This window comes from Lagenorhynchus albirostris, chromosome 20 (genome assembly GCF_949774975.1).
Source record: "Lagenorhynchus albirostris chromosome 20, mLagAlb1.1, whole genome shotgun sequence".
In the NCBI taxonomy this organism is placed as follows: Eukaryota; Metazoa; Chordata; class Mammalia; order Artiodactyla; family Delphinidae; genus Lagenorhynchus; species Lagenorhynchus albirostris.
This window is the reverse complement of record NC_083114.1, coordinates 2322163-2344796: the sequence shown is the minus strand read 5'-3', so window position 1 is coordinate 2344796 and position 22634 is coordinate 2322163. Positions and strand designations below refer to the sequence as shown.

General features: G+C 47.6%; 1 protein-coding gene across 2 annotated transcripts in view; it reads right to left on the bottom strand.

The window, feature by feature from the left end:
- Positions 1 to 21943, bottom strand: part of SPECC1 (sperm antigen with calponin homology and coiled-coil domains 1) — a 183475-nt gene extending 161532 nt beyond the window's left edge. The window contains exons 1-2 of one of the 2 annotated variants that reach the window (XM_060133596.1): positions 21788 to 21943; positions 2671 to 2806 (exon numbers count right to left, since the gene is read on the bottom strand). In XM_060133596.1, the coding sequence (XP_059989579.1) occupies positions 2671 to 2806; positions 21788 to 21934 (283 nt within the window). In that variant the 5' untranslated portion in view covers positions 21935 to 21943. The remainder of the gene's footprint in view (positions 1 to 2670; positions 2807 to 21787) is intronic. The other variant, XM_060133597.1, reaches the window with a different exon arrangement.
- Positions 21944 to 22634: the final 691 nt, after the last annotated feature.

Sequence of the window (22634 nt, the reverse complement as noted above, 5' to 3'; positions counted from 1 at the left end):
CCCACATGCTGCGGGGCAACTAAGCCCATGCGCCACAACTAGAGAGCCCAAGTGTCACAAACTACAGAGCTCACGCGCCACAGCTAGAGAGCCCAAGTGCTGCAAATTGCAGAGCCCATGCACCACAACCAGAGAGAGAAAAACCTGCCCGCCACAACTAGAGAGAAGCTCATGCGCCACAATAAAGAGCCCGCACACTGCAACGAAAGATCCCGCGTGCCTCAGGGAAGATCCCATGTGCCGCAATTGAGACCCAATGCAGCCAAAAAAATAATAAAAGAAAATAAATAAATAAAAATTTTAAAAAATACTGAAGTGTCAAGTTAAAAAAAAAAAAAGTAAAACCATTATGTAGAAACACAAGGCCATTCCCCTGCATCCTAGAAAAAAAAAGCCACATATATTCTTCACAGATTCAACTTTTTGAAAACTAAATAAATTAAAATACACCTTTGGAAAGCTAATCTGGATTGTGATATTTTATGTAACAGTGCAAAAATCACAAGTAGTCTACCATTCACCTCCTATTATAAATGAGTAATGTCATATTTCAGCTGTGTTCCCACCTTAGACAATTGAGCAGTACATTACTATTATTAATGGAGCTGCATTGTGAGTTAGACCACGGAAAGCTTAGCTTTCTTATCTATGTGCTGCAAAAGAAAATGAAATACATTCTCTGACGTTTTAAGTTTCCTATACTCTGGACTCAAATATAATGGTTTAAAAAAAAACCTTTTCGAAAGAATGAAATTAAAACACTCCCTCACACCATACACAAAAATAAACTGAAAATGGATTAGAGACCTAAATGTAAGACCAGACACTATACAACTCTTAGAGGAAAACATAAGAAGAACACTCTTTGACATAAATCACAGCAAGATCTTTTTTGATTCACCTCCTAGAGTAATGGAAATAAAAACAAAAATAAACAAGTGGGACGTAACGACACTTAAAAGCTTTTGCAAAGCAAAGGAAACTACAAACAAGACAAAAAGACAACCCTCAGAATGGGAGAAAATATTTGCAAACGAATCAACGGACAAAGGATTAATCTCCAAAATATATAAACAGCTCATGCAGCTCAATATTATCCAAAAATGGGCAGAAGACCTAAATAGACATTTCTCCAAAGAAGACATACAGATGGCCAAGAGGCACATGAAAAGCAGCTCAACACCGCTAATTATTAGAGAAATGCAAATCAAAACTACAACGAGGTATCACCTCACACCGGTCAGAATGGGCATCATCGGAAAATCTACAAACAACAAATGCTGGAGAGGGTGTGGAGAAAAGGGAACCCTCTTGCACTGTTGGTGGTAATGTAAATTGATACAGCCACTATGGAGAAGAGTATGGAGGTTCCTTAAAAAACTAAAACTAGAATTACCATATGACCCAGCAATCCCACTACTGGGCATATACCCAGAGAAAACCATAATTCAAAAAGACACATGCACCCCAATGTTCATTGCAGAATGAATAGATAAAGAAGATGTGGTACATATATACAATGGAATATTACTCAGCCATAAAAAGGAACGAAATTGGGTCATTTGTTGAGACGTGGATGGATCTAGAGACTGTCATACAGAGTGAAGTAAGTCAGAAAGCGAAAAACAAATATCGTATATTGACACACATATGTGGTACCTAGAAAAATGGTACAGATGAACCGGTTTGCAAGGCAGAAATAGAGACACAGATGTAGAGAACAAATGTATGGACAGCAAGGGGGGAAAATGGAGGGGGGGTGGTGGTGGTGGGATGAATTGGGAGATTGGGATTGACATATATACACTAATATGTATAAAATAGATAACTAATAAGAACCTGTTGTATAAAATAATAAAATTCTAAAAAATAAAGATATGCAAAGATATAAAATGCCATTTTTCTCAATATTATTTTTGTTTTTGAAAATTTTTCATAAAGATATGGTAATTATGTTAACATGTAATGGGTTTAATTTTATTTGTTATTTTTAAATGAATTAATAAATCAATATTTTTAAAACTTAGGAAAAAAAAAAAACCTTTTTGGTTTCTCAAAAAGAGCTAGTAACACTGAGAAAGCCCAGGGGTTCCCGAGGCCACTGGCATCTAAACGAGTCTGAACAGCCTTCCGAGAGGACCTTCCCGGCTTCCGTAGGGCCCAGGACGGATGCTGTGTCCCTGTCTCTGCCAGGGACTTACGCACTGACTCGCTTATCTGACATGCGGAGCACCACGAAGACACCAAGACGGCCCCAGAGCCTGCACCACCCTGCCCGGATCTCCAGGGACGCAACACGTGCTAGATGATGGGCAACCAGAGGGAACGGGGGAAGCACAGGGCTCCCCACTGCCTCTTTGCTTCCTTTTGTGGATCATCCCATCTCCTGTTGTGGGATGTTGTCGCCTGAACCAGTTCCTCACTCAGAGTAAGTGCTCCGTACGTATCTGATGGGGAAGGAGGCGTGAATGCCCGAGGTGCTTTCAAATGGACAAGAAAAGGCCCGCCTGGGTCCCTCTGTCCTGGCTCCCTTCCTGCCTGGGTCCCTTCAACCTGGGTCCCTCTCACCTGCGCCCCCCACCTGGGTCCCTCCCACCTGTCCCCCCCCAACCTGCCTGAGTCCTTCCACCCTGAGTCCCTCCCACCTGCCCCCCCCTCGGGCCCTCCTACCTGGGGGGCCCCTCAGGCGGCTCTCCGCGAGTTCGGAGACGGCCCCGGACGTGGACGTCTTTTTCAGTCGAGCTGCCCCAGAAGCGGCGGCACCGCCTGGCTTGTTGAGCGTGTCCTCACTGCTGGCCCGCTTGAGCTGAGAGAGAGGTGGACGGAGAGAGACAAGGTGAAGAGACGCATTTTCGGGCTGGAGCGCTATAAACCAGGAAAGCACCGAGCAGGCCCACCTGCCCGGCAGCTGAGGGGCAGCGAGGGCACCTCGAGTAGCAGGAAGGCGCGGGGGGAAAAGCGCAGACAAACCCGCGATGCCCTCACAGGTCACAGTGTGATCCTCCATCACTGTTTCAGAGATCGGTATAAGGTTTGCGGGTGGTTACTGCCCATCATTCACACGTCAAATAATGAGGTTTTTTAAAAACAGTTAAAAGGCTGGGAACTGATGAAGAAAGAACTGTATGGTACACAGAAGTCAGGATAGGGCAACACACAAGAAATTCAAAGACAATAAAATGTAGCACAAAAACATACGTCTGGAGGAAGCAGGGGGAAGAGATACAAAGATCTGAACATCTACGCGTGCTCACCCCAAGCATTCCCATGGCCCCAAACACACGCCGCCTCCGAAGGGAGCAGAGGGACTTTTTTGGAGGCCAGAAGAAGGCTGTTAGGGACCCTCGGCTCCTTTTCTGCTTTCTTCCCTGGCATGGGAGGTGCAGAACAAATATTTGTTGCAAGGTATTGAAGTGTAAGGGGGGGACCCCGTCCCGAAATGAGCTCACACTCTGGCCCAGGTAAATTACGCTCAAGGTGAAAGAGAAAACCCACAAATAAGTTCTCTCAACCAGTGTGAGTCTCTGCTAAAGAACACTAATCGTTCCAGAAGATGGAGGCAGGCAGATGCCACCACAAATGCACCTGACATCCTGGGAACCAGCGTGAAAACGCCCTCAAATCAACCGGGACGTGGAAGCAGCAGCCTGGCCCACCACACCGGCCAAGGGCCCTGCTCCAGCCTGCTTTGCTGGCTCTGGGGTCACATACTGAAGGTTAGGAGTCTAGATATTTGCACAATGCAAAAAAAGCATGTCCACCTTTGCAGCATTTAGATTTCAGGGTGTTGCGACATATCCCTCAGAATGGCTTGAAAGAGAAGAGAAATACCAAGTGCTGGTGAGGTTGGGGAGCAACCGGAACACTCCCCGTCTGCTGGTGGGAGTGTAAACTGGTCGCCGCTTTGGAAAACAGGGAGGATTCACTAAAGCTAAATATTTGCACCCTGTGATTCAGCAAACACCCTCAAGCTCTACACAGGCTCCTCAAAGAATGTTCACAGCAGCTTTATTTATTACAGCCAAACCTAGAACAACCCGAATGTTCTTCAACAGAAGGGGTAAATTAAATAGTGGTACAGTATACAATGGAAACCACGCAGCAATTTAAATAGTTACCGATACAGTAATGAATGGGTGGGTCTCACATTCATTATGCTAAGTGAAAGAAACCAGACACAAAAGAGTATATTATGCCTGGTTCCATGCAAGTGAAGTTCAAGAATGGACAAAACCGGGCTTCCCTGGTGGCGCAGTGGTTGGGAGTCCGCCTGCCGATGCAGGGGACACAAGGTTCGTGCCCCGGTCCGGGAAGATCCCACATGCCGCGGAGCGGCTGGGTCTGTGAGCCATGGCCGCTGAGCCTGAGCGTCCGGAGCCTGTGCTCCGCAACGGGAGAGGCCACAGCAGTGAGAGGCCCGCGTACCATAAAAAAAAAAGAATGGACAAAAGCAAATGACGGTGACAGAAGTCAAAACAGTGGTTCCCTCCGGGGGAGTTACGGGCTGGGAAGGAAACTTCTTGGGCGCTGGCATGTTCTACATCTTGCCTGGGTGCTGACAGTGACACAGATATAAGCACACGCAAAAATTCAATGGGCCGCACAGCTAAGACTGAGATTAATGCACTTTATATGCTGATTTGTAAGTATGTTGTGCCTCACGAAAAAAAGAAAGAAAACTGGAGAATGGGTTAAACCAGGGGCAAAGCCCTGGTGCCACCCTGCCAACTGCTCGTGTAGGGTTTTCCCTCATTGTTATTTTTGATCGTGGTAAAATATACATAACATAAAATGTATCATTTTAACCATTTCAAGTGTACAGTTCAGTGGCCTTAAGTACATGACGTGGTTGCACAACCATCACCACCATCTAGAACTTTTCCGTCTTCCCAAACTGAAACTCTCCTCCTTAAACACTAACTCCCCACAGTCTACATTTTAAAAAGGTGGTAAAAGTCTAAATATGAGCCAAGCAATCCTAGTCGAGATCTTTAACAAATGATTAATGTTTAGAACAGCCAGTCAATATTGACAGGATAATCTGCGTGCACACGCTTGCAGTTTACTGGATGTAAATGTAACCACACAGCCCAGCCAACAGCACAGGCCACCACAGCTTAACAAAAGGGATGAAATACGACAAGGGTTGACGCAGAAATACCTCAACTGCCTTCTTACACGGACCCCATGATCGCTTTCCTACCTCCCATTTCAGAGTAATAAGGGTCCCTGCACCCAAGCTCTCCAGCCTCTCAAATTATCCGCCAGGTCATCAGTGTAACATGTATTTAGTACTAAACGACAATAGCTCAGGATGTCAGCACCATTTCCTCAACAGAAAAGAACTATTGTTCACTCGGCCTAGAAGCGTGCCAGGGGCTTCCTGGGTCCCCACAGGGAAATCACTTCTGATCTTAGACTTTGAAACACCTCAAAGGAAACACGGAAGGGAATTCTTAACGTAATTTTGCAAATGATACGCTATTGGTTCTGCTTTGCTCTGTCTGGTTCTCCGACATTCCTAAAATCAGTAAGTCTGACGCAAAGAAGTGCGGAATTATCAAACTCTGCAGCAAAGGCCCAGAGAGCCAAGGCTGGGTCTGCAAACCAGGACAGGGCACCCACCGAATGAGAGGTCCCCACCGGCCTCCAGCCATCCCACCCTGGCCCCCATCCCCGCCTGCCCCGGGGCATGGGCTCAGGGGTATAGCTTGCCCCTGGCCCCTTCCCATAGAGCTTGGTTCTTGGTGAGATGGCGGGCGAGGCAACAGAAGGAAGGGGTGGCAGGTGGGAGGTCACCACCCCAGGCTCAGGGCTGGAGGGTCTCCAGTGGGGATTTAGCAGTGCACAGATGCTGTAGCTGAGGGTCTGCTTTTGTTCACAAGGGCGGCAATGCAAAAGAGGACTTGGGATGTGGGAATTCAACATATGAGGTGCCCAGCAATCCCATGGGAAGCAGCCCACATAGCGGTTAAGGTGTGTGCCTGTGGCTCCAAGAGAGGCTGCTGGTGACGGACCCTGCCTCCGCCTCTCCCTACCTGTGTGATGGGGGAAGGTGCTGAGGGCTCCTCGATTCTAAAAGGGAGAAAATAACACACACATCTCCAAGTTTCTGACCCTAATTAAGAACACAATAAATAGCGGCCATCATCACCACCACCACCATCATGATCATTAGCAACACCACCATCACCACCACCATCACCACCATCATCATCACCATCATCATCACCATCACCACCACCATCACCACCATCATCATCACCATCATCATCACCATCACCACCATCACCACCATCATCACCATCATCATCATCACCACCACCACCACCACCATCACCACCACCATCACCATCATCACCATCATCACCATCACCACCATCATCACCACCATCATCATCACTATCATCACCACCATCATCATCACCACCACCACCACCACCATCATTACCACCATCATCACCATCATCACCATCACCACCACCATCACCATCACTATCATCACCACCATCACCATCACCACCATCATCACCATCACCACCATCATCATCATCATCACCACCACCATCACCACCATCATCACTATCATCATCACCATCATCACCATCACTATCATCACCACCATCACCACCATCATCACCAGCGCCATCATCACCATCACCATCAGCACCATCGCCATCATCACCATCACCATCACCACCATCATCACCATCACCACCATCATCACCATCACCACCACCATCACCATCACCATCACCACCACCAGCATCACCACCACCACCAGCAGCAGCAGCATCACCATCACCAGCATCACCATAATCACCGTTACAACTGTGGGAACTCAGCCAGAAACTTCCCTCTTTGCTGTCTGAAAGCTTTCCCGGTGCTCCTTCCATGATGGTTCTCTGGGCTGGTAGCCACGGCAGCACCTTCATACTTACAAACAAAAGTCTGGAACCAGAGCATGGGGTATTGTTATGTATTAGAAATAGGTGACTGATTGGCTGCTGGACCCTAGGCAAGTTATTATATAGGGACTCAGTTTCCTCGCCTAAAAAACAGAAGAATTTGATTAAATCATCTAAGATCCTTCTCACCTCCTAAATCCTAGCTGTTATATTAGATTTTATTTACTTATTTAGGCTTAACGAATTTGCTGATCAGGCTTATTGCATATTGTATCAATGTAAAGCTTTTGCTCAAAGCACAAGTACTGTAACGAGGTGACAACAACAATACCCCAGGCTCTGGGCTGATAAATAGGAGGGCGTGCCAGCCCCATCACGATCCTAGACTAAGGCTGCACTCGCTCCCCATCCGCTTACCACCAGCAGTGGCTGCCTCTGACCCTTCCTTACATCAGAAACACCGGCACTGCCAAGGCACCGCGGTAAAAGCCAAGCGTTGTAGTGACTGACTTGATCTAACCTCCGTTTCAAACACAGAGAATTTTGACTATTAATCCTAAGGCAGACTTTACATTCATTCCACAGACAATATGGAAACTCTGTGATTAATCACCTCGGGTCTGGATGAAACAACATTTCACACCAAAAGAATGTGATTCAGGGAGGTCCTGAGAAAACGCCCTTCTCCCCCACCCTTTGCTCTTTTGCCCCTTTTCCCCCAACCCTAAGGTGTCCTGTGGGATATGGGGACCATCTGAAATATCAGCTGCTGCTAATAGTTTAAAGGTTCGAGGGCGTTTCGGCCATTGAACAGCCTTTCATATCTGATTTCATCCGACTGCCTTCCATCCAGATGTGAGAGCCAGGAAGAAGTGGGCCGGGAGAGTCGGGTCCCGGGGAAAGAACCGAGGGCATCCCTTCTGGGTACCATCATCCCAGGGAGCCCAGAGCAGCCCTATGCACATACCCTGGGGAAGAGAGAGAGAGAAAGGGGGAGCGGGGCCGGAGCAGAGACCCTGGGACTCCTCCCCTCTCACCATGACCCCTGGGGCTGCTCCCACCGTCCTGGACACTGTGACCCGGAAGGCCTACTGCAAGCCGGGCGTCCATCCTCAATACACACAGTGTACTTAGTCCACGGGGCCAGGCTGCACGCGTGTCAGAGTGGAGCAGGCAGGCCTGTGTTCTGAGTTAACGTCCAGCAAAGGGCCTGGTTCCTGTGCAGTGACTCAGAAAACGAAGACGGGAGAGGCGGGTGGCCTCCCGGAGCAGGTGCCCTGGAGCAGGCCTGGAAGACCACCAGGCTTTTATCGGCAGATGAGGCAGCAAAGCATCCCAGAGGCCACAGGTATGTGCTAGAGGGTGGGGACAGGCAGCCGGGGAGAGGGGGAGCAGCGTGTGGGACCAGGGCAGGACCCTCCAGATTCCCCAGGTCTGCAGCAGTGATAAGGATTCAGACTTGGTGAGCTGACAACGGGGACACCCATGTGTCTGCAGCCAGGTGAACCCTCCGGCTGGGGCTGCGCTGGGGAGAGCCCTCTGTCAGCAGGACCAGAGGAGGCACCTAGGGGAGGTGGAAGGAGGGCAAAGTCGAGTTCTTGCTTTGAAGACACGGAGGACGGGGCTGTTTGGAGGGCCGGGGGCAGAATTCAGAAAACGGACGGGAGCTGATGACATGGGGCGGCATGGGTCCTTCTAGGTCCTTTACCCACGGGTTTCTTCTCATTCAAACCACAACTCTGCCGTGTTGGACATGAGAAAACTAACATGAGATTAACTAACTCACTCAAGGCTGTATTGGTAAGGCAGAGTGGGATTTAGGCCCGGCACTGTGTTTCCAAGGGCTTTAACATTCCTGCTGGGCCGGAGACCAACAGGAGTCAGAGGCTCTGGCCATACCTCATGGGGTGAGGGCGAATAAATGGGGCTGCAGGAAAGCCACATCACGTGGGCGGCCCAGGTTGGTGCCTATGGGCATAGGCTCTAAGTCCAAACCTAGAATCCTGGGTTGGAATCTTGGCTCTGCCTCTTACTAGCTGTGTGACCTAGGGCAAATCACTTTACCTCTCTGTGCTTTGGTTTCTTCACCTAAAAATCAGATCTAGCAATGGTACCTACCTCAGAGTGTAGCTTTTAGGCTTAAATGAGTTAGCCATAGGACGTGCTTAGAATAACAGTGTCTGACACATAGCGTGCTTTTAACAGATGCCGGCTATAATCATAACCAACACAACTCATCGTCATTATTTTTGTTATTAAAGGAAAGCAAAAATGAGAAGGGACTGTTTTAGGAAAAGATTAAGGCAATGCAACAGGGATTCCAGAGGGCACAGTAGAACTTTTTTTTTTTTCCTCAGCGGCCATGGCCCACGAGCCCAGCCGCTCCGTGGCATGTGGGATCTTCCCCCGTGTCCCCTGCATCGGCAGGTGGACTCTCAACCACTGCGCCACCAGGGAAGCCCACAGTAGAACTTTTTTTTTTTTTTTTTTTTTTTTTTTTTTTAGTAGAACTTTTTAAAGCAAGTCACTAACCTCCCTGGACCTCAGACTCTCCGTCTTTTCATAACAACGTCCAGGAAACATTCATGGTGTGCGTGCTTATGAGGTACCAGGCACAGCCAGGGATAGCAGACTCTTCACATGGCTATTGTGACAAGTGGAAATGAAATATACAAAACACCTTGGCACAGGACACCTGCTCCACACATGACAGCTGTTCCTGAAAGTTCTGTTGCTTCTACACACCATGCTAGCCCTGAAGCCCACTTCTGAGCTCCATTTTCCCAGCCGCACCCAACTTACTCTGTCTCTTCGTGGACTTCGGGGTCCCACTCTGTATTATAAAAAGATCTGAGCCCATCCTTTCCAGGTGAAAGGATAAGTCAGACACGTTCCAGGCCAGGGGCATGCCGTCTCTCCTTACCACGCACACGGCGCGTTTGGGTGGCAGCAAAGCTTTTACGGGGAGCACTTCATTTCTCCTGCACCTTCCACAGGGAATTCCATCAGAGCAAGAGTCACGGCTTAGAAGGTCTCCCAGGGGGCAGGGCCTACAGACCCCAAAGCGATCCTACCAGTCCTCTGAGGCAAACTGCCGAAGCCTCTCTTACACCGTCACTATTTTTTGAAGGCAACATCAGACACAGAAAGCTATGAGTCTCAGTTTCTAAGTCTTTTTCTTTCTCTGTTGGTGGCTGCATTCTTGGCTCTGTTTCCTAGTCATCAAGTGCAGCCTCAGCACCACTTGAGATCTCTGGTTTGTTATAGAAGATCCCTACGAAAGTGTTGGTGTTGCTTTGATATGCTTGGTAAGTATTTTCACTATCGCTTCCATTGATATTCAAGCCGCTGAGCACCTGTACCTGAAAGCCGACAAAAGGAAACCCTTTGAACAGCTCACAGGTGAATGTAACTAAGAAATTCCTTCAGTTCCACAAAGATGGGGTGGGGGGTGGAGATGCAAAGCTTTCAAATCATCACACAGAACACAACCCGGTCTTTAAAGGGAGATAACATGTTCTGGTCGGAGCAGTGGTTCTCAAACTTGAGAGTCCATCAGAATCCTTGGAGGTTCTGTTAAAATGCAGACGGCTGCCTGCACCCCAGCCCGCAACCCTAGCATCACCACCAAGCTTCCGAATCCCTAGGTCTGGGGCAGGGCCTGAGGATTTGCATTTCTGGCAAGCTCCCAGGTGATGCGATACTGCTGGTGTGGGGACCACACTTTGAGGACCAAATGGTTTACAGCAGCACTGTCGATGGAAATATTATAAGAGCCACAGACCTAAGTTTACATGGTCGAATAGGAACATGAAAAAACGTAAAATGAAACAGGTAAAATTAATTTTAACGATATATTTTCTGAACCCAATACATTCAAAATAGTATCAGTCTATGTAAAACACATTAATAAGGTCTTTTACTTCTTTTGTAGTCACTCTTCAAAATCTGGTTTGTATTTTTTTTTCACCCGTGACTCATTTATTTTTTCTTTTAACATCTTTATTGGGGTATAATTGCTTTACAATGTTGCGTTAGCTTCTGCTGTATAACAAAGTGAATCAACTCTACGTATACATATATCCCCATATCCCCACCCTCTTGCGTCTCCCTCCCACCCTCCCTATCCCACCGCTCTAGGTGGTCACAAAGCACCAAGCTCATCTCCCTGTGCTATGTGGCTGCTTCCCACTAGCTATCTATTTTATATCTGGTAGTGTATATATGTCCATGCCACTCTCTCACTTCGTCCCAGCTTACCCTTCCCCATCCCCCTGTCCTCAAGTTCATTCTCTACGTCTGTGTCTTTATTCCTGTCCTGCCCCTAGGTTCTTCAGAACCTTTTTTTTTAGATTCCATATATATGTGTTAGCGTACAGTATTTGTTTTTCTCTTTCTGACTTACTTCACTCTGTATGACAGTCTCTAGGTCCATCCACCTCACTACAAATAACTCAATTTCATTTCTTTTCATGGCTGAGTAATATTCCATTGTATATATGTGCCACATCTTCTTTATCCATTCATCTGTCGATGGACACTTAGGTTGCTTCCATGTCCTGGCTATTGTAAATAGAGCTGCAATGAACATTGTGGTACATGACTCATTTTGAATTATGGTTTTCTCAGGGTATATGCCCAGTAGTGGGATTGCTGGGTCGTATGGTAGTTCTATTTTTAGTGTTTTAAGGAACCTCCATACTGTTCTGCATAGTGGCTGTATCAATTTACATTCTCACTAACCGTGCAAGAGGGTTCCCTTTTCTCCACACCCTCTCCAGCATTTATTGTTTGTAGACTTTTTGATGATGGCCATTCTAACCGGTGCGAGGTTATACCTCATTGTAGTTTTTTTTTTTTTTTTTTTTTTTTTTAGTATGCGGGCCTCTCACTGTTGTGGCCTCTCCCGTTGCGGAGCACAGGCTCTGGACGCGCAGGCTCAGCGGCCATGGCTCACGGGCCCAGCTGCTCCGCGGCACGCGGGATCCTCCCGGACCGGGGCACGAACCCGTGTCCCCTGCATCGGCAGGCGGACTCTCAACCACCGCGCCACCAGGGAAGCCCCTCTCATTGTAGTTTTGATTTGCATTTCTCTAATGATTAGTGATGTTGAGCATCCTTTCATGTGTTTGTTGGCAATCTGTATATCTTCTTTGTAGAAATGTCTATTTAGGTCTTCTGCCCATTTTTGGATTGGGTTGTTTGTTTTTTTTTATATTGAGTTGCATGAGCTGCTTGTATATTTGGGGGATTAATCCTTTGCCCATTGATTCATTTGCAAATATTTTCTCCCATTCTGAGGGTTGTCTTTTCATCTTGTTTATGGTTTCCTTTGCTGTGCAAAAGCTTTTAAGTTTCATTAGGTCCCACTTGTTTATTTTTGGTTTTATTTCCATTTCTCTAGGAAGTGGGTCAAAAAGGACCTTGCTGTGATTTAGGTCATAGATTGTTCTGCCTATGTTTCCTCTAAGAGTTTGATAGTGTCTGGCCTTACATTTAGGTCTTTAACCCATTTTGAGTTTATTTTTGTGTATGGTGTTAGGGAGTGTTCTAATTTCACTCTCTTACATGAAGCTGTACAGTTTCTCAGCACCACTTATTGAAGAGGCTGTCTTTTCTCCACTGTATATTCTTGCCTCCTTTGTCAAAGATAAGGTGACCATATGTGTGTGGGTTTACCTCTGGGCTTTCTATCCTGTTCCATTGATCTATATTTCTGTTTTTGTGCCAGTACCATACTGTCTGGATTACTGTAGCTTTGTAGTATAGTCTGAAGTCCAGTAGCCTGATTCCTCCAGTTCCGTTTTTCTTTCTCAAGATTGCTTTGGTTATTTGGGGTCTTTTGTGTTTCCATACAAATTGTGAAATTTTCTGTTCTAGTTCTGTGAAAAATGCCACTGGTGGTTTGATAGGGATTTCACTGAATCTGTAGATTGCTTTGGGTAGTATAGTCATTTTCACAATGTTGATTCTTCCAATCCGAGAACATGGTATATCTATATCTCTCCATCTGTTTTATCATCTTTAATTTCTTTCATCGGTGCCCTACAGTTTTCTGCATACAGGTCTTCTGTCTCCTTGGGTAGGTTTATTCCTAGGTATTTTATTCTTTTTGTTGCAATGGTAAATGCGAGTGTTTCCTTAATTTCTCTTTCAGATTTTTCATCATTAGTGTATAGGAATGCAAGAGATTTCTGTGCATTAATTTTTTTGTATTCTGCTACTTTACCAAATTCATTGATTAGCTCTAGTAGTTTTCTGGTGGCATCTTTAGGATTCTCAATGTACCTGCAAACAGTGACAGTTTTACTTCTTCTTTTCCGATTTGGGTTCCTTTTATTTCTTTTTCTTCTCTGATTGCTGTGGCTAAAACTTCCAAAACTATGTTGAATAAGAATGGTGAGAGTGGGCAACCTTGTCTTGTTCCTGATCTTAGTGGAAATGGTTTCAGTCTTTCACCATTGAGAATGATGTCGGCTGTGGGTTGGTCACATGTGGCATTTATTATGTTGAGGTAGGTTCCCTCTGCCTACTTTGTGGAGGGTTTTTATCATAAATTTGTGTTAAATTTTGTCGAAAGCTTTTTCTGCATCTATTGAGATGATCATATGGTTTTTATCCTTCAATCTGTAATGCAGTGTATCACACTGATTGATTTGTGTATACTGAAGAATCCTTGCATTCCTGGGATAAATCCCACTTGATCGTGGTATATGATCCTTTTAATGTGCTGTTGGATTCTGTTTGCTAGTATTTTGTTGAGGATTTTTGCATCTATGTTAATCAGTGATACTGGCCTGTAGTTTTTTTTGTGACTGGTTTGGGTATCAGGGTGATGGTGGCCTTGTAGAATGAGTTTGGGAGTGTTCCTCTGTCTGCTATATTTTCGAAGAGTTTGAGAAGGATAGGTGTTAGCTCTTCTCTAAATGTTTGATAGAATTCACCTGTGAAGACACCTGGTCCTGGGTTTTTGTTTGTTGGAAGATTTTTAATCACAGTTTCAATTTCAGTGCTTGTGATTGGTCTGTTTATATTTTCTATGTCTTCCTGGTTCAGTCTCCAAAGGTTGTGCTTTTCTAAGAATTTGTCCATTTCTTCCAGGTTGTCCATTTTATGGGCATATAGTTGCTTGTAGCAATCTCTCATGATCCTTTGTATTTCTGCAGTGTCAGTTGTTACTTCTCCTTTTTCATTTCTAATTCTGTTGATTTGAGTCTTCTCCGTTTTTTTCTTGATGAGTCTGGCTAATGGTTTATCAATTTTGTTTATCTTCTCAAAGAACCAGCTTTTAGTTTTATTGATCCTTGCTATCGTTTCCTTCATTTCTTTTTCATTTATTTCTGATCTGATCTTTATGATTTCTTTCCTTCTGCTAACTTTGGGGTTTCTTTTGTTCTCCTCTCTCTAATTCCTTTAGGTGTAACGTTAGATTGTTTATTTGAGATGTTTCTTGTTTCCTGAGGTAGGATTGTATTGCTATAAACTTCGCTCTTAGAACTGACTTTTGTTCATCCCATAGGTTTTGGGTCATCGTGTTTTCATTGTCATTTGTTTCTAGGTATTTTTTGATTTCCTCTTTGATTTCTTCAGTAATCTCTGGGTTATTTAGTAGTTTAGCCTCCATGTGTTTGTATTTTTTACTGATTTTTTTCTGTAATTGGTATCTAGTCTCATAGCGTTGTGGTCAGATAAGATACCTGAAACGATTTCAATTTTCTTAAATTTACTAAGGCTTGATTTGTGACCCAAGATATGATCTATCCTGGAGAATGTTCCATAAGCACTTGAGAAGAAAGTGTATCCTGTTGTTTTTGGATGGAATGTCCTATAAATATCAACTAAGTCCATCTTGTTTAATGTACCATTTAAAGCTTGTGTTTCCTTATTTATTTTCATTTCGGATGATCTGTCCATTGGTGAAAGTGGAGTATTAAAGTCCCCTACTATTTTTGTGTTACTGTCAATCTTCCGTTTTATGGCTGTTAGCAGTTGCCTTATGTATTGAGGTGCTCCTACGTTGGGTGCATAAATATTTACAATTGTTATGTCTTCTTCTTGGATTGATTCCTTGATCATTATGTAATGTCTTGCTTTGTCTCTTGTCATAATCTTTATTTTAAAATCTATTTTGTCTGATATGAGGATTGCTACTACAGCTTTCTTTTGATTTCCATTTGCATGGAATATCTTTTCCCATCCCCTCATTTTTAGTCTGTATGTGTCCCTAGGTCTGAAGTGGGTCTCTTGTAGACAACATATATATGGGTCTTGGTTTTTTTTTTTTTTTTTTGTGGTATGCGGGCCTCTCACTGTTATGGCCTCTCTCGTTGCGGAGCACAGGCTCCAGGCGTGCAGGTTCCAGACGCGCAGGCTCAGCGGCCATGGCTCACGGGCCCAGCCGCTCCACGACATGTGGGATCTTCCTGGACAGGGGCACAAACCCGTGTCCCCTGCATCAGCAGGCGGACTCTCAACCACTGCGCCACCAGGGAAGCCCCCATGGGTCTTATTTTTGTATCCATTTAGCCAGTCTATGTCTTTTGGTTGGAGCATTTAATCCATTTACATTTAAGGTAGTTATCGATATGTATGTTCCTATTACCATTTTCTTAATTGTTTTGGGTTTGTTATTCTAGGTCTTTTCCTTCTCTTGTGTTTCCTGCCTAGAGAAGTTCCTTTAGCATTTGTTGTAAAGCTGGTTTGGTGGTGCTGAATTCTCTTCGCTTTTGCTTGTCTATAAAGGTTTTAATTTCTTCACTGAATCTGAATGAGATCCTTGCTGGGTAGAGTAATCTTGGTTGTAGGTTTTTCCCTTTCATCACTTTAAATATGTCCTGCCACTCCGTCTGGCTTGCAGAGTTTCTGCTGAAAGATCGACTGTTAACCTTATGGAGATTCCCTTGTATGTTACTGGTTGCTTTTCCCTTGCTGCTTTTAATATTTTTTCTTTGTATTTAATATTTGATAGTTTGATTAGTATGTGTCTTGGCATGTTTCTCCTTGGATTTATCCTGTATGGGACTCTGTGCTTCCTGGACTTGATTGACTACTTCCTTTCCCATATTAGAGAAGTTTTCAACTATAATCTCTTCAAATATTTTCTCAGTCCCTTTCTTTTTCTCTTCTTCTTCTGGGACCCCTATAATTCAAATGTTGGTGCGTTTAATGTTGTCCCAGAGGTCTCTGAGACTGTCCTCAATTCTTTTTTTTGTGTGTGTGTGTGGTACGCGGGCCTCTCACTGTTGTGGCCTCTCCCGTTGCAGAGCACAGGCTCCGGACGCGCAGGCTCAGCGGCCATGGCTCACGGGCCCAGCCACTCCGCGGCATGTGGGATCTTCCCGGACCAGGGCACGAACCCGTGTCCCCTGCATCGGCAGGCAGACTCCCAGCCACTGAGCCACCAGGGAAGCTCTGTCCTCAATTCTTTTCATTCTTTTTTCTTTATTCTGCTCTGCAGTAGTTATTTCCACTATTTTATCTTCCAGGTCACTTATCTGTTCTTCTACCTCAGTTATTCTGCTATTGATCCCTTCTAGAGAATTTTTAATTCCACTTATTGTGTTGTTCATCATTGCTTGCTCTTTAGTTCTTCTAGGTCCTTGTTAAACATTTCTTGTATTTTCTCCATTCTATTTCCAAGATTTTGGATCATCTTTACTATCATTACTCTGAAGTCTTTTTCAGGTAGACTGCCTATTTCCTCTTTGTTTGGTCTGGTGGGTTTTTATCTTGCTCCTTCATCTGCTGTGTATTTCTCTGTCTTCTCCTTTTGCTTAACTTACTGTGTCTGGGGTCTCCTTTTCGCAGGCTGCAGGTACGTAGTTCTAGTTGTTTTTGGTGTCTGCTCCCAGTGGGTAAGGTTGGTTCAGTGGGTTGTGTAGGCTTCCTGGTGGAGGGGACTGGTGCCTGTGTTCTGTTACACGAGGCTGGATCTTGTCTTTCTGGTGGGCAGGACCGAGTCCAGTGGTGTGTTTTGGGGTGTCTGTGAACTTAGTATGATTTTCAGCAGCCTCTCTGCTGATGGGTGGTGTTGTGTTCCTGTCTTGCTAGTTGTTTGACATAGGGTGTCCAGCACTGTAGCTTGCTGGTCGTTGAGTGGAGCTGGGAATTAGCATTGAGATGGAGATCTCTGGGAGAGTTTTTGCCCTTTGATATTACGTGGGGCCGGGAGGTGTCTGGTGGACCAATGACCTGAACTCGGCTCTCCCACCTCAGAGGCACGTGCCTGACACCCGGCCAGAGCACCAAGACCCTGTCAGCCACACAGTTTTGTTTTTCTTTAAGGATAATTTGCTTCATGGAAGAAGAAGTATAGGTTCTTCTGACTCTTTTCTATCTTGCTTGTTTCTCTTTAGGGCCTGACAGATTTGGTGCAGCAAGTTAGAAGGGAGAGTAGAGAAGATTCCTAGAGAATGTCTTAGCTACGCCTTCTTGTGGCCACAGGAAGCTGCAGTTGGTCCCGCCCTCTCAGGGTGGATCCTTTATTCCCTTCCCAGGATGGTGTATCTGAGGCAGGGCTTAGCAGAGGCGGGAGGTGGGGAAGCCAGCATCTCTGAGGACGTCAAGGAGACATGAAGATGGCGAGGCGACCGCTCTGGTGTGTATTTTGCACTCACAGCACATGTCAAGGGCTCATCGCCACACGGGGCTGGTGGCTCCTCTATCAGGTGGCGCAGGTGTAGAGCATTCACTCCTGAAGGATAATGACAGGGCTGACCGGGTCCCCGAGATTCGTAGAGGACATAAACCTTAAGACTCTGCTTTCCGGGCACGCTGAACCCTGGCCGCAGGAGACTGGGCAGGATCAAGACATGACTCGCGCCTAGCCAATTCTTCTCTTGCTTTTGGTTTTAACCAGCCAGAAGCAAAGAAGCAGCTGGGCCTTCCAAGGGAAGAGGGAGGCTTGGGCCGGCAGGCAGCCATGCTTCATACCACGTGCAGGCGACAGAGAAGCAGAGACAGGTGACACGAAGTCCTGGGACACCCCAGTCTATGGTCCTGGCCTATCTGTGCTCCGGTCTTGCACCTTTGGCCTGCACACAGTGACCCGGGAACCTCAGATCTGTTCCATATACTTCTTTTCTGCTCAAGCCAGTGTTTTGTCATTTGCGACCAGGAGAGTCCTGACTAATAGACTTGGGCCGCGTAAGTGGCCCGTGTGACACAGCCTGTCCGCATCAAAGCAGTCCGGGTACCTGCCTCCCTGTGCTGTGCTCAGAGACACAAGGAAGACTCACGGCAGCCCCTCACATCACCCCGTCCCATCCAGGCTCCTGTTCCCCCACCGGCTCCCCCAGGGCTCCTTCAGCTCAGGCCAGCATCTGCAGTAGGGTATTTCATCCTACTTTTGGTGCATTTGTTTTAGTTTTCCTATTTGGGGCTAGTGAAAACACATCTGTCCATCCCATATGTGTCCATCTCCTACAAAGCAGTCGTAGTAAGACGTTAACTGTGGCATCCAGGTGGTGGGACGCTGTGTTCACTGTGTAATTCAGCTTCTCTGAACGCTGACAGATTTCCGTAGTAAATACTCAGGGGGAAATCTGCTTGCTCTTCTGTCCATCGCTGTTGCCTCTTTCTCTTCTGTTCTCCGGGTTTTTTGTGTTCTTCCTCTGTCCACTGAGGCGGACAGCAGAGACGGTCAGAGCCAGACAGGTACAGGGGGGTATGGCTCTCTGCTACTCCGTCCCCCAAGCCCCATCATCCTCTTTTACAGGGTCGGGCCTGGGAATCCCAAGGACCAGGACGAGAGCTGAGAGTCTCCGCAGGAGTATCTGCTTTGCCCCTGACATATTCCCCGTGGAACAAGTTTCCAAAACACACACCGATCAAAGGCGGAGCGGCCACCGTTTCACTGTCTTTAGGAAACACACGAGCTTCAGACCTTTTTTGAAACACTGCTTTTAAAATATTTTAATGTATTCCAGAAGCTCTAAGGGTCTGTTCTGGGGGAAATGTATGTATTCATTTAAAATCCATATTAGGGCTTCCCTGGTGGCGCAGTGGTTGAGAGTCCGCCTGCCGATGCAGGGGACACCAGTTCGTGCCCCGCTCCGGGAAGATCCCACATGCCACGGAGTGGCTGGGCCCGTGAGCCATGGCCACTGAGCCTGCGCGTCCGGAGCCTGTGCTCCGCAACGGGAGAGGCCGCAGCGGTGAGAGGCCCGCATAACACACAAAAAAAAAAAAAAAAAAAAAAAGTCCATATTAGAGATGCCTCCCAAATGTGCTATAGGTCAAAGATAATAAAAATTAAAATCATGGAAATAACAGTCAAGTCTGGGATATTAGAATAATAATCCAAATTGTAAGTAGGACACTTTATCCACATTTACTCCTTGTGGCAAGTACAGTGCTCGTCCCATCTCGGAGCTCAAGGCAGCTACCTGGCTTGCCTGACGTTTCACAGCTAGAAAGGGGCAGAGCTGGGGGTCCCAATGCGGCCAGGGGTCCCGACCCCCTCTCCTCCTGTTCCCACATCCATCACCCCCGGGAGAACAGGTGTGCTCGGGCATTCAATCCACGCTGAGCGCTGCCAGGTAGCAGGTGCTCTCCTAAGCGTGAAGGACACAGCTTGTGACAAACAAAAAAGCAGATGGTCCTGGCCCTCGTGGGGCTTCCAATCTAGCCATGGGGAGACGACAGTAACCACGCAGGTGGGTGTGAGGGTCCTAAGAGCTGAGAAGGAAAATGAGGCAGGGCGGGGAGGACGGGCCGAGGCCACACTTTACACAGACTGGTCAGGGGCGCGCCTGACAAGGTGACCTTGAGCACAGCCTTAGGGGAGGAGAAGCGGCAGAGTGCGGGGGTGGAGGGAGGGATGCCCCAGGCTGAGGGGCAGCTGCCTCACCTGGCTCGCACGAGGGACAGCGCCAGGGCACCTGGAGGCCGTGTGTCCGGAGCCCGGGCAGCCTGGGGGGTGGTAGGGGTTGGGCTTTGCTCCCCTCTGAGTGGGTGGGGAGAGCCTGGAGCGTATTAAGCAGAGAAGTGACATGACTTGTGTTGAAAGGACCACTCAGCTTCTGCTGAGAACGGAGCATAGGCCTCAAGTGAAAAGCAGGAAGGTGGTGGCATGTCCCCGGTGGTCCCCAGGAGGCGGTGGGAGCTGGTGGGAGTTGACATCTATTTTTAAGGTAGACAGCATTTTGCCGATGGACCACGGGATGTGAGAAAAGGAGGGTCCAAGGATGATGCCACGGGCTCTGGCCTGAGCGACAAAAGATGGAGTTGCTGGGGACTTCCCTGGTGGCAAAGTGGTTGGGAGTCCGCCTGCCAACGCAGGAGACAGGAGTTCGAGCCCTGGTCCAGGAGGATCCCACACGCCACGGAGCAGCTGGGCCCGTGCACCACAACTACTGAGCCTGCACTCTGGAGCCTGTGAGCCACAACTACTGAGCCCGCGTGCCACAAATACTGAAGCCCACGTGCCAAGAGCCTGTGCTCCGCAACAGGAGGAGCCGCCGCAGTGGGAGACTCGTGCACCGCGGCGAGGGGTGGCCCCCGCTCGCCGCAGCTGGAGAAAGCCTGCATACAGCAACAAAGACCCAACGCAGCCAAAAATATAAATAAATTTTTTTTAAAAAGATGGAGCTGCTGTTTACTCAAATGGGAAGAGTCAGCAGGGGCAGGGGCGGCAGGTTTGGGGGGCAGGAGAGATGGAGAGGAGGAAGAACAGATTCAGTTTTGAATAGGTCACCTTCAAGGTGCCTTGTAGACATCCAAGAGGTGGTGTCACAAAGGCAGTTGGAGGAGTGCTGGTTGGAGATGCACATTTGTGGGTCATCCACACATGGTGTTAAAATTCATGAGAGCAGAAGCTGTCATCTAGAACAAGTGTCCTCACCAGGGACGGTGCCGTCCCTCATGGAGTGTGTTGGAAATCTGTGGGGGCATCTTTACGTGCCACTGCAATTGGCGGTGCTACTGACACCTAAGGGACAGGAGGATGGAGATCGTGAACGTGACAATCTTGCACAAAGAATTGCCCTGCATCCCACATGTCTCACGGATTCCACAGACACTCAGCGGTGGAGCATCTTCTTATTGTTATCCGAGCCAACAGCATCCCTTTGTTTTACATGTAAAAACAGTGTATTTCTTGCACAACTTTAAGATACCCTCAACTTTCTAAGAGTAACGAGGGGAGGCTGCACTTGGGTTCAGAACTTTACGAAGAGCGCTCAGCATTCAAACCAACACGTCACGCGTCTCCCCCCCGGCCTTCCTGGTACCTGAGACGTCAGCACGACAACCCTGAATCCGTCTGCCCAGAGCTGCCACGCCCACAGGGCTCCAAGGAGCATGGGGGTCCTTCAGCGGAGTCACACGCAGGCAGACGTGGGTAGAAATGCGGTTTACTTACCTGTAAGCGATGTTCCCTTTGTTTGGCTTTTATAGTTAGGATACTACACTGACTTCTCCAAAGTGTGTGTGTGTAGGTAGGTGACACGGTCTCTGAGTTTCATCTCAGGGTGAGGAAGGAGGCGCCCCAGCCCACCTGATATTAGGAACCCCTGGGGGGTGAGAAGGAGCCAGCAGTGGAGCCCCCAGGGGCTGCCCGGGTCAGGGCAAAGGAACACGGAGAGGAGGGAGCCCAGCTGCAGGCAGGTGGGGAGTTGACACCTGGACTGTCAGCATCCTGGTGACACTGAGCCCGTCCAGTGGGCGCTGGGGGTAAACTCTGGCTGGAGAGTCCACATGGTCCAGGGCAGGGGATCCCAGTCACCCTGTTAAGCTGCACGTTTCCCTCTCCACCCCAGGGCACTCCGACTGCATCCCCTTTGCTCTGCGCCTTTAGGTCAAGCAATGCCGGGGCTCCTGGGGCCTTGCTCACTGTCACGGGGGGCCCAGCAGCCCTGCCCTGTGTGTCCCATCCATACCTTGCTGAGTCGGGACTCAAATGCCAGCGAGGTGGACGACTTGGAGCTCTTCATGCCGGGAGGGGGGGCGGGGAGGGGTCGCACGCGGTCCACCCCACGGCCTCCCACTCTGGTGACTGGACTCCAGGGCTTGGCTGCACTCCTCATGTCTGTCCCAGTGGGTCCTTCTGTACAAGAGCAGAAAAGAAAAAGCATGTGTCCACACTTGAACCACCTGCTAAGACATATCACAGAGATCCATCCCCACGCACCACGGGCACCACCGTGGTCATGGAGAACGAGCCTTCGGGATGGGGCTGCACATAGAGCACCTTACTACTGAGAAGGTACCTTTGCAGCAGGTTTCTTTCTCTGGCTTCACTGCAGCTTTCATGAAACTATTAATAACACATGTGCAGGCTTCCCTGGTGACACGGTGGATAAGAATCCGCCTGACAATGCAGGGTACATGGGTTCGAGCCCCGGTCCGGGAAGATCCCACATGCCATGGAGCAACTAAGCCTGTGCACCACAGCTACTGAGCCTGCGCTCTAAAGCCCGCGAGTCACAACTACTGAAGCCCGCACGCCTAGAGCTCGTGCTCCGCAACAAGAGAAGCCACTGCAGTGAGAAGCCCGCGCACTGCGATGAAGAGTAGCCCCTGCTCACCGCAACTAGAGAAAGCCCGCGCGCGGCAACGAAGACCCAACGCAGCCAAAACTAAATGAAAATTTTTTTAAGTGCAATATTACTGATGCTCTGACATTACTCTTTGGCAAAATGATGGCTTCTCCTTGGTCAGGGGCACCTAGCACAGTCTTACTGCATATATATATATATATATATATATATATATATATATATATAT